Here is a 14,682-nt window from a genome sequence, read left to right on the forward strand (position 1 = left end):
GCAGGTCAGGTGGTCTGGTATTCCCATCTCTTGAAGAATTTTCCACAGTTTGTTGTGATCCACACAACCAAGACTTTGGCATAGTCAATAAAAAATAAGTCGATGTTTTTCTGGCACTCTGTCCCTTTTTTGTTGATCCAAGGGATGTTTGCAATTTGATCTCTGGTTCCTCTGCCTTGTCTAAATCCAGCTTGATCATCTGGAAGTTCATGGTTCACGTACTGTGAAATCCTGGATTGGAGAATTTTGGCCATTACTTTGCAAGCATGTGAGATGAATGCAATCATGTGGTAGTTTGAGCGTTCTTTGGCATTGCCTTTCTTTGGGACTGAAATGAAAGTGGACCTTTTCCAGTCCTGTGGCCACTGCCAAGTTTTCCAAATTTTGCTGGCGTATTGAGTGCAGCACTTTCACAGCATCCTCTTTTAGGATTTGAAATAGCTCAACTGGAATTTCATCACCTCCACTAGCTTTGCTCATTGTGATGCTTCCCAAGGCCCACTTGACTTCGCATTCTAGGATGTGGCTCTAGGTGAGTGATCACACCATCTCTATTATTTGAGTCAGGAAGATCTTTTTTGTATAGTTTTCCTATGTATTCTTGCCACCTCTTAATATCTTTTGCTTCTGTTAGGTCCATATCATTTCTGTCCTTTATTGTGCTCATCTTTGCATGAAATGTTCCCTTGCTATCTCTAATTTTCTTGAAGATATCTCTACTGCTGCTACTCCTAAGTCGCTTCAGTCGTGTCCGACTCTGTGTGATCCCATGGACTGCAGCCTACCAGGCTCCTCCATCCATGGGATTTTCCAGGCAAGAGTACTGGAGTGGGGTGATCTCTAGTCTTTCCCATTCTATTGTTTTCCTCTCTTTCTTTGCATTGATCCCTGAGGAAGGCTTTCTTATCTCTTCTTGCTATTCTTTGGAACTCTGCATTCAAATGGATATATCCTTCCTTTTCTCCTTTGCCTTTTCCTTCTGTTCTTTGGAAGTGCAAACTAGCACACTGATGCCCAGAGCAGTGTCACAGCTATGCAAAGAGCCCCCTCCTCAGAGAAACGCCTTGGATAGAGGGGATGGAGAAGAGGCAGGAGGGACTGGAGGTTTGGTGTTCAGATGTAAATTGTAACTGCCCTACACATTCTAGACAAACAATGGAGGCTTTTCAGGGCCAGAAGCTGGAGGAAACTAACATGCAAATGATGTATTTGCATCTTTAAAGTGAAGAGTCCTGAGTCCTGAGGCACCAGCACAGATGGGGCTGTTGAAGACCTGATGGTGTGTACAGACTGGCCCTGCCTGGGTCGGGGAAGGGGGCAGGACCTGAATAGGGTTTCCCTCCAGGGTGGAGAGTGTAGTGAGAAGGTGGCAGGGGTCCTGGCTGAGACCTGGGCTAGGGCCCCAGTGACAGCACCCTAATCTGAGGCCAAAGGAGAAGCCCTGGACTAACAATGAGGCACAGCTGCTGCTGCTGCTAAGTCACTTCAGTCATGTCCGACTCTGTTCAACCCCATAGACGGCAGCCCACCAGGCTCCCCCGTCCCTGGGATTCTCCAGGCAAGAACACTGGAGTGGGTTGCCATTTCCTTCTCCAATGCGTGAACATGAAAAGTGAAAGTGAAGTGGCTCAGTCGTGTCCAACTCCTAGCAACCCCTGGACTGCAGTCTACCAGGCTCCTCCGTCCATGGGATTTTCCAGGCAAGAGTACTGGAGTGGGTTGCCACTGCCTTCTCCGAACAATGAGGCACAGAATCCCTGAGAAAAGAAGAGAAAAGCTAAGAGAAAAATAGCTAAGAAAAGAAGAGATGCTAAAGGCAAAGGAGAAAAGGAAAGATTTACCCATTTGAATGCAGAGTTCCAAAGAATAGCAAGGAGAGATAAGAAAGCCTTCCTCAGGGATCAATGCAAAGAAATAGAGGAAAACAATAGAATGAGAAAGACTAGAGGTCTGTGCAAAACCAATACAGTATTGTAAAGTAAAAAAATAATAATAATAAAAAATAAAGGCAAAAAAAAAAGAAAATTAGAGATACTAAGGGAACATTTCATTCAAACATGGGCACAATAAAGGCCAGAAATGCCATGGACCTAACAGAAGCAGAAAATATTGAGAAGAGGTGGCAACAATACACAGAAGAACTACACACAAAAGATCTTCATGACCCAGATAACCACGATTGTTGATCACTCACCTGGAGCCAGACATCCTGGAGTGGGAAGTGAAGTGGGCCTTAGGAAGCATCACAATGAACAAAGCTAGTGGTGGTGATGAAATTCCAGTTGAGCTATTTCAAATCCTAAAAGATGATGTTGTGAAAATGCTGCATTCAACATGCCAGAAAATTTGGAAAACTCAGCAGTGGCCACAGGACTGGAAAAGGTCCACTTTCATTTCAGTCCCAAAGAAAGGCAATGCCAAAGAACACTCAAACTACCACACAATTTCAGTCATCTTACATGCTAGCAAATTAATGGTTAAAATTTTCCAAGCCAGGCTTTCACAGTACATGAACCATGAACTTCCAGATGTTCAAGCTGGATTTAGAAAAGGCAGAGGAACTAGAGATCAAGTTACCAACATCTATTGCATCTTTGAAAATTCAAGAGAATTCCAGAAGAATGTCTACTTCTGCTTTATTGATTATGCCAAAATCTTTGGCTGTATATATCACAACAAACTGGAAAATTATTCAAGAGATGGGAATACCAGACCACCTGACATGCCTCTTGAGAAATGTGTATTCAGGTCAAGAAGCAACAGTTAGAACCAGACATGGAACAACAGATTGGTTCCAAATTGGAGAAATAGTACATCAAGGCTGTATCACCCTGCTTATTTAACTTATATGCAGAGTACATCATGAGAAACGCTGGGCTGGAGGAAGCACAAGCTGGAATCAAGACTGGCGGCCAAAATATCAATAACCTCAGATATGCAGATGACACCACCCTTATGGCAGAAAATGAAGAACTAAACAGCCTCTTGATGAAAATGAAAGAAGAGGGTGAAAAAGCTGGATTAAAACTCAACATTCAAAAAACGAAGATCATGGCATCCAGTCCAGTCACTTCATGGCATATAGATGACGAAACAATGGAAACAGTGAGAAACTTTATTTTTGGGGTTCCGAAATAACTTCTGATGTTGACCACCGCCATGAAATTAAAAGAAGCTTGCTCCTTGGATGAAAAGCTTTTGAAATCTTTTACCTCAGATTGGGACTCAAACCCACATGGCTGGGACCAGAATGCACATGGCTGAGACTTGAACCCAGCCAAAATTGTGCTTGGGACTTGAATCCATGTGGCTGGGGCTCAAATCCAGAGAAAACCCTGCTTGGGACTTAAACCCATGTGGCTGGGGCTCAAACCCAGCCAAAACTCACAGTACCTGGTTTCAGGACCTAATGAAACTTAGCTACTTGATGTCTCATCGCAGAAAGAGACAAAGTGACAGGTAAGAAGTGGATTTATTCAGATTCAGAGAGAAGCACACTCCACAGACAAGTGTGGGCCATCGCAGAGGGTGAATGCAGCCTCCATGAAATCTGGCATGGTCACTAGGGAGAACAGTGTGGAGATTCCTTAAAAAACTGGAAGTAGAACTGCCATACAACACAGTAATCCCACTGCTGGGCATACACAGTGCTGGGCATACACACCAAGGAAACCAGAATTGAAAGAGACATGTGTACCCTAATGTTCATCACAGCACTGTTTGAAATAGCCAGGACATGGCAGCAACCTAGATGTCCATCAGCAGACGAATGGATAAGAAAGCTGTGGTACATATACACAATGGAATATTACTCGGCTATTAAAATGAATGCATTTGAATCAGTTCTAATGAGGTGGATAAAACTGGAGCCTATTATACAGAGTGAAGTAAGTCAGAAAGAAAAACACCAATACAATATATTAACACATATATAAGGAATTTAGAAAGATGGTAACGATGACCCTATATGTGAGACAGCAAAAAAGAATCATATGTAAAGAACAGAATTTTGGACTCTGTGGGGAAAGGCAAGGATGGGATGATTTGAAAGAATAGCATTGAATCATGTATATTATCATATGTGAAATAGATCACCAGTCCAGGTTTGATGCATGAGACAGGGTGCTCAGGGCTAGTGCACTGGGATGACCCAGAGGGATGGGATGGGGAGGGAGGTGGGAGGGGGTTTCAGGATGAGGAACACATGTATACCCATGGCTGATTCATGCCAATGTATGGCAAAAACCACTACAATATTATAAAGTAATTATCTTCTAATTAAAATAAATTAATTAATTAAAAAAAGAAATGTGGCATGGTTAGTTTTTATAGGCTGGGTAATTTCATATGCTAATGAGTGGGAGGACTGTTCAAACTATTTTGGGGAAGGGGCAGAGATTTCCTGGATTTGGGCCACTGCCTCACTCCTTGGTCTTTTAACAGTGCTGTGGAACTGTCATGGCACCTCTGGTGTGTCATTTCACTTGTTGATTGAGGATTAAGTTCTAGTCTTGTCTGCCATTTGGTCCCATTTGATTCTAATCAGTTTATCCTGTGTCTTTGGGCTATGTCATTTTTTCAAAAGTTGTGCCTTGCCCCTTTCCCTCCTGTTACACTGTGACCAACATAGACAGCACATTAAAAAGCAGAGACATTACTTTGCCAACAAAGGTCTGCCTAGTCAAAGCTATGCTTTTTCCAGTAGTCATGTATGGATGCGAATGTTGGACTATAAAGAAAGCTGAGTGCTAAAGAATTGATCCTTTTGAACTGTGGTGTTGGAGAAGATTTTTGAGAGTCCCTTGGACTGCAAGGAGATCAAACCAGTCAATCCTAAAGGAAATCAGTCCTGAATATTCACTGGAAGAACTGATGCTGAAGCTGAAACGTCAATATTTTGGCCACCTGATGTGAAGAACTGACTCATTTGAAAAGACCCTGATGTTGTGAAAGATTGAAGGTAGGAGAAGGGGACAACAGAGGATTAGATGGTTGGATGGTATCACTGACTTGATGGACATGAGTGTGAACAAGCTCCAGGAGTTGGTGATAGACAGGGAAGCCTGGCACGCTGCAGTCCATGTAGTTGCAAAGAGTTGGACATGACTGAGCAAGTGAACTGACTGACAGAGGCCCTTCCTCCAAAGAGTCAGAAAGCAGAAAAGGGTCAGTTCCATAGAGGAAGGGTTTGCGGCCTGAAGGGAGTGAGGCCGTGGAGCCCCTGCAGGTGATATTGAATGCTCTCAAGGGGAAAGAGAGAGAGAGTAGGGATACCAGGCCCCAACCCCCCATCCCCATGTACTCTTTGTAGCAGAGTGCCCCAAGTTGTTTGGCCCATGGAAGAATCAGCCTCCAGGCCCCTGTGATCTGATGGTGGAGCCTGTACTTTGCCTAGAGGCTGACTCTGTTCCTGATTGCCCAAACCTCAAACTGTCCTTCCACTACCTTCTTCCCTCTAGACAAGAATGAAGAAGTCTTGATGACTCATCTTAGACCACCAAATCTCCTAAACACCACATATATTATGTATATCACTACCTGGTTCATGAAAGTCTCCTTATTGCTTCTGAGATCCAGCCATAAGCTGACTACTATTCACTCATGTGCTCTCTCCCTCTCTCCACTTCTCCAGCTCCCTCCCCACTTCTTTCTCTAAGTTCTGGTCATCCTTGAAGGTCTAGTTTAACTCCCATCTATTCCAAGAAGCTCTCACAAGCAATTTCAACCATATTGGTTTGTCTTGCCTTTCTCTGAAACCTGTAACACAAAAGAGCATTTCATTTACTTCATTTTCTCTAGTTGTTTTCTATGTCTTTCCACAACTTAGTAGTTCCCCAAGGGCAACAGCCAGAACTATTGCCTTTTGTTGGTTGGTTGGTATCCCTGACAGCACCTAGCAAAGTGTAATTTATTTGTTCATTCAAATATATTTATTGAGTATGTACTATGTCAGGTATAGTTATGAGTGTTGTGGATACAGCTGGGAAAAAATCAGAGCAAATTCCCTGCCCTCCTGAAGCTTACTTTTGACTGTAGAGAGAGAGAGTGACCCATGATGGGAGATAGGGTGCATTGATGTGGTTTTCAATTTTCAAGGAGGTGGTCAGGGCAGGCCTCAATGAACAATGATCTGAATGAGGGGAAGGAGTGGGGCAAGAAGCAGAGGACATAGGCAGGGCAAAGGCCCTGAGGCAGAAGTGCAATAGGCCTGTGTGAGGAGGGGACTGGAGGTCTCTGGGGCTAGAGGAGGGCACACTGGGGGACAGCAGTGGGAAAGAGGTTAGCAAGGTAGGATGGGGTAGGGCCTTGGAGGCCATTGGAGAGTTCTGAGGAGAGGAGTGCCTCATTGATTTCAAGAGTGGAGGTTCCCTAAAAAACTAAAAATAGAACTATCATAGGATCCAGCAATCCCACTCCTGGGCAAATATCTGGAGAAAACCATAATTCAAAAAGATACATACATCCCAGTATTTATTGCAGCACTACTCACAATAGCCAAGATATGGAAGCAAGCTAAATGTCCATCAACAGAGGAACGGATAAAGAAGATGTGACGCATGTACACAATGGACTATTACTCGACCATAAAAAGGAACGAAATTGTGCCATTTGCAGAGACCTGGATGGACTTGAAGACTGTCATACAGAGTGAAGGATGTCATAAAGAGAAAATAAAATATCGTTTGATATTGCTTATATGTGGAATCGAAAAAATAAAAGGCTACAAATGAACTTATCTACAAAACAAAAAGAGTTACAGACATGGTTACTGGGAGGTAAGGGGAGGGATAAAATTGAAAATTGGGATTGACAAATATACAATACTATATATAAAATAGACAACTAATAAGGACCTACTGTATAGTACACGGAACTCTACTCAATACTCTGTAATGGCCTATATGGGAAATGAAGCTAAAAAAGATTAGATATATGTACGTGTATAACTGATTCACTTTGCTATACACCTGAAACTAATACAGCATTGTAAATTATAACCCAATAAAAATTTTGTAAAGAGTCAATTTAATCATTGCTGTCAAGGGTAAAGATGTAGAGATCAATGGGTTTCAGGACATTGATGAAGACTCTGCTCAGAACCTTGCTACTCTGCCTTAGGTTAAATTCAGAGGATCACATCACAGGCCTCTTGTGTCAACAACATTGCCTTGAGTGTACCCCCGCAACATTTCTAGACAAAAAGCACTTGCTGAAGAGCAAAGAACCTAGGAGTCAATTAAACCCAGACTGATCAGGTTACATCTATCTTTGTAGTCTCCATGGTGCCACACTGTGTCTTCCCTCTAGCCATCACAAATAAACTCAGAACTTGAGTAAGATTATTGTGCTTGCATGCTATATACATGGATTCCAGAGAAGCCCCTGGTTGTTATCCCTTCCAATCAGATTGCTGGCCCTAAGCTCCTTCTAGGTAGAAATCCTGGAATCATCCTGAACAGTCTCTGGCTTCCAGAAACCTGAATCCAGTGGGAAAAATGGACATGCCTACAAACCTCTGTATTATATGCTACAGTAGAGGAATTTGTCAAGTGCCATGGGTACTCAGGGGCTTCCCAGGTGGTGCTAGTGGTGAAGAACCTGCCTGCCAAAGCGAGAGAAGCAGGAGAAGGTTTGATCCCTGGGTTGAGAAGACCCCCTGGAGGAGTGCGTGGCAACCCACTCCAGTATTCCTGCCTGGAGAATCCACATGGACAGAAGAGCCTGGTGGGCTGCAGTCCAGTGGGTTGCAAAGAGTCAGACACGACTGAAGTGAGTTAGCACACAGCACACACACACGTGACCTATAAGGGTGAGGCGATAAGGACCTGAACAGAACAGCAGAGGTGAGGATGGGAGGAGACTAGATCTGAGAGGTGGTTTCCCATCTAAGTGTTTTTGTTGAGTCACTCAGTCGTGTCTGACTTTGCAAACCCATGGACTGGAGCATGCCAGGCTTCCCTGTCTTTCACCATCTCCTGAAGCTTGCTCAAACTCATGTCCATCGAGTCAGTGATGCCATCCAACCATCTCATCCTCTGTCATCCCCGTCTCCTCCTACCTTCAATCTTTCCCAGCGTCAGGGTCTTTTCCATTGAGTCAGCTCTTCGCGCCAGGTGGCCTAAGTATTGGAGCTTCAGCTTCAGCAATCAGTCCTTCAGTGAATATTCAGGATTGACTTCCTTTAGGATTGATTGCATTTAAGTGAGTGCAGGGCTAATAGGTGGAGTGGACAAACTATGTACACTAGATTCAGGGAAGGGAGGTGTCAAGGATAAGTTTTAGCATTCATGTCTCACTGATTTTTGGTGGGCAGGGGGACGGTAGCTGGCTAGGGATGAAGTTCAAAAGATAACAGAGTATCCTAGCTCAGAATTTCTCAAGTGTTGTCTTATTGCGCTGGGAAAGTCTACTGTGGGCCCTGTGCCCACTGGATGCTAGCAGCACACGCCCCCACACTTCAAGTCATGTCCCCCCAAAATATCTCCAGATCACGCTGCCAAACGTCCCCTGCAGGGGCAAAATTGCCTGTTTGGGAACCACTGCTCTAGTGACAGGAGGGAAATTCCCTCTTTGCTATTTCCCTTTTTGCTTTGCATCGCAGTGGTGATGACGGTCTGTTCTGGTTTTGCTTAATAAAACATAGAAGACCTTTTGTGAGATCTTTGCCCAAGGAGCCAGAATTCTTGGTTAAGCCCTTAGTCTGTGCTGGGGTCTTGTCCTTTATGAACTTTGGAGGCGGCATCTAACTGGCTGGAAGGAGATTTGACATTGGAAAGAAGGATATCATTCTCTCCTCCCAGATATTTTCTTGTGCCCTTTTCTAGGGCTTCCCTGGTCGTAGCAGTAGAGAATCCACCTGCCAATGCAGGAGATGCAGGTTTGATCCCTGGGTTGGGAAGATTCTCTGAAGAAGGAGATGGCAGCCCACTCCAGTATTCTTGCCCGGGAAATCCCATAGACAGAGGAACCTGGAGGGTTACAGTCCAAGGGGTCACAAAGAGTTGGGCATGAGTTAGTGACTGAACAACAACAAGTCCTTTTCTAACTCCACTTACAGAAAAGAAGAAAGCCCTAGGGAGAAGGGTAAAGATCAAGAAAGCCAACTGGATGCACCAGTCAGCCCAGAACTCCAGCCCCACCCAGTCAAAGCAAAAAGAGCTGTGATTGGGAGTCTCACACTCAAGTCATTAGGGCACAATAGATTAAAGGTTAAAGCTCAACCTGATGCTGACTCATCAGGACTTTGATTACACAAAAACAAAATGAGAACTCTATGTTTATTGCAGTCCCTGGAAAGTCTTCCTTTTGTCTTCATTTTCTTGCAGACCTGGGCAGTGGCCTAATTCAATCCAAGACGGTCTTTGAATAAATGTACACAGAGATTACAAATAAGAGTTTCATGCTGAAGAAACAGCCTTCCTAACCCTTGCCTAGCCCTACCAAAAAATTCTTTTTTCAAATGTTGCTTGATATTTAGGATCTAAAAGAAATGAAACTGACTTATATATAAGCCTCTTACTCAGGACAGCAAGCCAGGACTACCTTGGCCATGCCACTGCCTGGGTTTTTTTTTTTATTTTCCCTCACAGTGCTGACATTTTCAGGGCCTTTTCTGGAGGCTAATGACAAGTCATGATCCTATTTTCCAATCATTTGCTGCCATTACTGTTCATTTCATTAAGTACTCGCTCAGTCTATGCGAGACAGTGCCCATGGTGGCACTCAGCCATTCGCCAGGGACTCCTGTTCCAACTGGAGACTTCTTTAAAGGCAGATAATATAATCATTTTGGAAACATTATTATAAACTTATTTATGTTATGTTATAAACGTATAATGTTTATAGCAAATGTCAACAAGTGTATGTGTGTGGTGATGGGGGAGAAGGTTCTTACATTTGAGGGTGACTGGCCTATTTGTGGGGGGATTTAGAAATAATAGTAATGTCTCAGTTCTGCTGGTTTTGATACTTTACATAGTGTTTTCATAAGCATTATTTTGTATAGTAATGTACACATGCAAAGGCTTCCCAGATGGCTGAGTGGTATAAAATCCACCTGTCAATGCAGGAGACATGGGTTCAATCCCTGGGTTATGAAGATCCCCTGGAGAAGGGCATGGCAACCCACTCCAGTATTCTTGCCTGGGAAATCCTATGGACAGAGGAGCCTGGCGGGCTACAGTCTATGGGGTCACAAGTCAGACACAACTTAGCTACTAAACAACAACAACAAAAATATACAGAATTTATTCTGAAAATTGAACCACAAGACTCAATATCTCAAGATTCAGAGCAGGCAGGCCTGCCTATTGGAAGCCTCTCTTGCCTCTGCTCTCCCATAACTTGTCCCTTCTTTGTGTCCCACAGTTCCCTGTTCTTGCCCTTATGATCTCCCCTCACAATGGCTGCAACTTTTTGTTGGCAGGGCCTGATTTTAATGACTGTCTACCTCAGTTTACTGAACTTGAGGGTCTAATACCAAGAGTGAGGTCATTGTTTTGGATACGTTAAACATTCCCGTGCCCTTTGAGTAGACTCTGCATGTGTGCTAAAGTCGCTTCAGTCCTGTCTGAATCTCTGCAACCCCATAGACTGCAGCCCGCCAGGCTCCTATGTCCAGGGGATTCTCCAGGTAAGAATGCTGGAGTGGGTTGCCATGCCCTCGTCCAGGGCATCTTCTCAATCCAGGGATCAAACCCGTGTCTCATGTCTCCTGAATTAGCAGGCAGGTTCTTTACCACTAGCGCCACCTGGGAAGCACCTGTGTAGACTCTAGACTAGGTGTACTATCAGTATTTTTATTGCTATACTTTTTGCAACAGATTTTAGGTGTGTGAATTGGCTTAATTCAACCAAACTACATCCCAGTTAGTGGGTCTCATCATCCATCCAGACAATAATCCTTTTTATTTTTTTGGCGGGGTTGGGGGAGCTTCCCAGGTGGCTCAGTGATAAACAATCTGTCTGCCAATGCAGGAGACGTGGGTTCGATCCCTGGGTCAGGAAGATCCCCTGGAGAAGAAAATGGCAACCCACTCTAGTATTCTTGCCTGGAAAATTCCATAGACAGAGGAGCCTGGCTGGCTACAGTCCATGAGGTCACAGAGTTGAACACAACTAAGCACCTAGCACACAATGACAAAATAATCCCCTCCCAATGGTGTCCATGACCTTATCCCAGACAACTGTGCATATGTTTGTTACCTTATATGGCAAAAGTGACACTGCAGGTGTGATTATATCAATGATTTTCAAAAACTAATTTTTATTGACATATAGTTGATATAAAATGTTTAGTTTCTACTGTACAGCAAAGTGAGTCAGTTATACATATACATATATCCACTCTTTTTAAGATTCTATTCCCATATAGGTCACTACAGAATATTGAGTAGAGTTTCCTGTGCTATACAGTAGCTTTTTATTAATAGAAATCAAGATTTTGAGATAGGAAGATGATCATGGATTATCTGGTAGGTCCTATATATTTTTTCCCTTTTACACTAAAAACATTTTGTACACAAATTTTAAAAGATTACACTCCATTTACAGATCTTACAAAATGTTGGCTATATTCCTTGTGTTGTAGAATACCTCCTTGCCACCTACCTAACACCCAGGAGTTTGTACCTGCCATTCCCCTACCCCAACCGCTAGCTTCTCTATAGCTGCTGGGTCCAATCAAATCACAAGGATTCCTACAAATGAAAAAGGAAGGCAGGAGGGTCAGAGTCAGAGAAAGAGATGTGACAAGGGAAGCAGAGGTCTGAGTGGTGCAGGAACCAGTCAAGGCACGTAGCGGTCTCTAGAAGCTGGGAAAGGCAGGGAAATGGACTCACCCTCAAAACCTCCAGAAGGGAACACAGGTCTGCTTACAGCTTGATTTTAGTCCAGTGAGACTTCTGACCTACAGAATTCTAATATGAATAAAATAAAATGTGTAGTTTAAAGTCACTAAATTTGTGATAATTTGTTACAGCAGCCACAGAAAAACTAAAGCGTTCTTCCTCCATCCTCATCATCCTTAATCCTCACAATCACCCATTTTCAACGTATTCAGTGCCTACATTTCCAGCTCACCTTCCATCTCCCAATATATATCTATGGAAAAGAAGTGTGTAGAAAGTTGGCTGTGAGTTTGGAAAAATCCAAGGACATAGTACGGTACTCTGTTGTGCTCAGAGGCTCTGTCCTGCCTGACTCTTGGCGACCCCATGAATTGTAGCCCGCCAGGCTTCTCTGTCCATGGGAGTGTCCAGGCAAGCATACAGGAAGTGGGTTGCATGCCCTCCTCCAGAGGATCTTCCCACCCAGGGATGGAACCTGGGCCTCCTGCATTCCAGAGGGATTCTTACCAACTGAGCCACCAGGGAAGCCCAGTATGGCACTGTCTCTCGTATTTAAAATGTAGCTTTTTTCTTTCTTTCTATGTTCAACTTAGCATTATGTATCACCAGCTTTCAAATATACCTTCCGTCGCGTTCACAAAGCAAGCTCCCACTAAGTGCCCTCTTTGGTCTTCCAAGTGCACCTTGTGAAGTCAGGCCTGGGATTTCTAACCCTGGAGTCAGAGTTTTAGGAAACAAGGGCTCAGAGGCCAGCGACTGCAAGCTCAGACTCCAGAAGGCCAGCTCAAGGCTCCTTCCTGGAGGCCGCCCGGCCCTGCTCGGGTGCTCGGCTGGGCATGTCCACGGTTCCTCGCGGCTGCACACCGTTCGCACCGAGCCCGGCGGCGCCGGGGTCGGGGCCGCTCTGCCTGGGCGGCGATCGAACTGCCAAGGCGCGACAGAGGCTCGGCTGCCGCGGGGCCAGGTGTCGCCCCTCGGAAGCCCCTGCTGGAGCCGCGGGCGCCCGGAACCTCCGCCGGCGCTGGCCCCGGGGTTACCTGCGGCCGGTGGGCGGGACGGCCCTTCCCGTCTGCGCCGGCCCCCACGCCAGCCTCCAGGGCGGCGGAGCCGGGAAGTGGGAGAGGGAGCGAAAGAGGCGGAGACTGCGGCGGCTGCAGCCCGGCCGGGCTCCGAGCGAGGGCTACATGGAGCGGCCGGCGCGCCTCTGCGGGCTGTGGGCGCTGCTGCTCTACGCCGGCCGCGGCGGCGTGGCTGCGCCCGCGGGTGAGTACGGTCCCGCGGCCGGGGCAGCGGGAATCGCGGCCGAGAGGCCCGCCGGGGCGCCTGGGGCCGAGGGCCGCGGCGGGAGTCGGGGTCGAGGGCCCTCTTCGGGACGTCCCGCGGCCGCGGCGGCAGGCGCCTCCCGCGCCTGGCTCGAGCTTGGGGGACCCGGGGCGACCGGGCTTTCCGGGATCCCGGGCGGCGGGGGCGGCGGGGGCGGTGGGGGCGGCGGGGCCGGAGGACGACGACTTGTCGCCGCACTTCCCTTGGCCGTCGGGCAGCGCCGAGGAGCCTGGCGCCACGGCCTGGGGCCCGAAAGGAGTTCGCGGGGTCGGGGGCGGGAGTGTCGCCCGTGGCCCGGAGAGGGGATGAGGGGCCGGGAGCCCGCGGGGACGGCGACCAAGGTCCGGGAGTGCGGGTGACGCGCCGAGGCTCCTTGCGCGGCGGGTCCCGCGAGGTGGCGGCAGTCGAAGGGAACCTCTGAAGCGCCTAGTCCCTCCCTGTAGCAAAGGACGGGTCTCCTCTGGCGTACAAGAAATCCATGGCAAATCCGGAGCACCATCCGCGTGGATGCCTTTTTCTCTAGTAACCTTTATATTTTGGAATAACTTTCGATTTACAGAAAAGTTGCAAAGAGGCGAGCTCTCATTTACTCCTCACCTGGTGCGGCCATTTAAATTAATCAACCAGAGTTACTGTGAAAACTTGGGGGGAGGGGCGCTAATGAATTCCTGAGGGACAGATTTTGGCCTGAGCGACCTTCTGGACGTTTTTTTGGTCGATAGTAGCTCCAAAGTTGATAGGTTTTAGTGTCCCGTGGACACAAACACCCACAATTTTTTTATTGCTTTTTCAGCCAGTGCGTTGGGCTTTGAAAGCCAAGTTGAAAGGTTGATTAGGAAACTTGGATGCCCTCTATTGATTCAGTCAACAAAACCTATGCCCACTCTGCGTGCCCTGTGCTAGGCAGTGTTCTAGGGGCAGAGAATACAGTGGTGAGCAAAACAGATCAAGTGCTTGCCCTTTGGAGCTGGCATGCTATTGCTAGAGTCAGAGTAAGGAGGGGGCGGGGTAGTAAAGTATGAGGTATGTTAGAGGGCAGTAAGCACTATGGAGAAAAACCAAGCAGTCCAGGGGGTTGCCATTGTAAATAGGGTGGACTAGGTAGACTGCCACTGAAAAGGCAGCGTTTGAGTAGAGACTTCAGGGAAGTTTGTAGTTTGTCAGTCATTCATTCAAGTGCCTGCCTTCTTTAGTACTGAGCCAGGTCTTGTGCATTGGCTTAGAGCCTTAGAGTATATTGTGTAATCGTTGTGCCCCCCATGCTCCTAGTTCACTTGGGGGGATCTGATTTCCATAATCATGGGGCAGCTAGAGTCCAGAGAAGGGAGGGGGTCACCCATCCCCTTGGTTGTCGTCATTTAGTGACTCAGTCGCGTCCGACTCTTCTTCGACCCCATGGACTGTAGCCCTCCAGGCCCCTTTGACCATGGGATTTCCCAGGCAAGAATATTGGGGTGGGTTGCCATATCCTTCTTCTGGGTCAGGGGATCTTCCTGACCCAGGGATCAAA

At 46.5% G+C, this 14,682-nt stretch overlaps 1 protein-coding gene across 1 annotated transcript in view; it reads left to right on the forward strand.

Moving 5' to 3' along the window:
* Positions 1-12,998: 12,998 nt before the first annotated feature.
* The window catches only part of IL13RA1 (interleukin 13 receptor subunit alpha 1), a 75,949-nt gene continuing 74,265 nt past the window's right edge, over positions 12,999-14,682 (forward strand). The window contains exon 1 of the mRNA XM_068962014.1: positions 12,999-13,112. Within this exon, the coding sequence (XP_068818115.1) occupies positions 13,034-13,112 (79 nt within the window). The 5' untranslated portion in view covers positions 12,999-13,033. The remainder of the gene's footprint in view (positions 13,113-14,682) is intronic.

Source organism: Capricornis sumatraensis, chromosome X (assembly GCF_032405125.1).
Source record: "Capricornis sumatraensis isolate serow.1 chromosome X, serow.2, whole genome shotgun sequence".
In the NCBI taxonomy this organism is placed as follows: domain Eukaryota; kingdom Metazoa; phylum Chordata; class Mammalia; order Artiodactyla; family Bovidae; genus Capricornis; species Capricornis sumatraensis.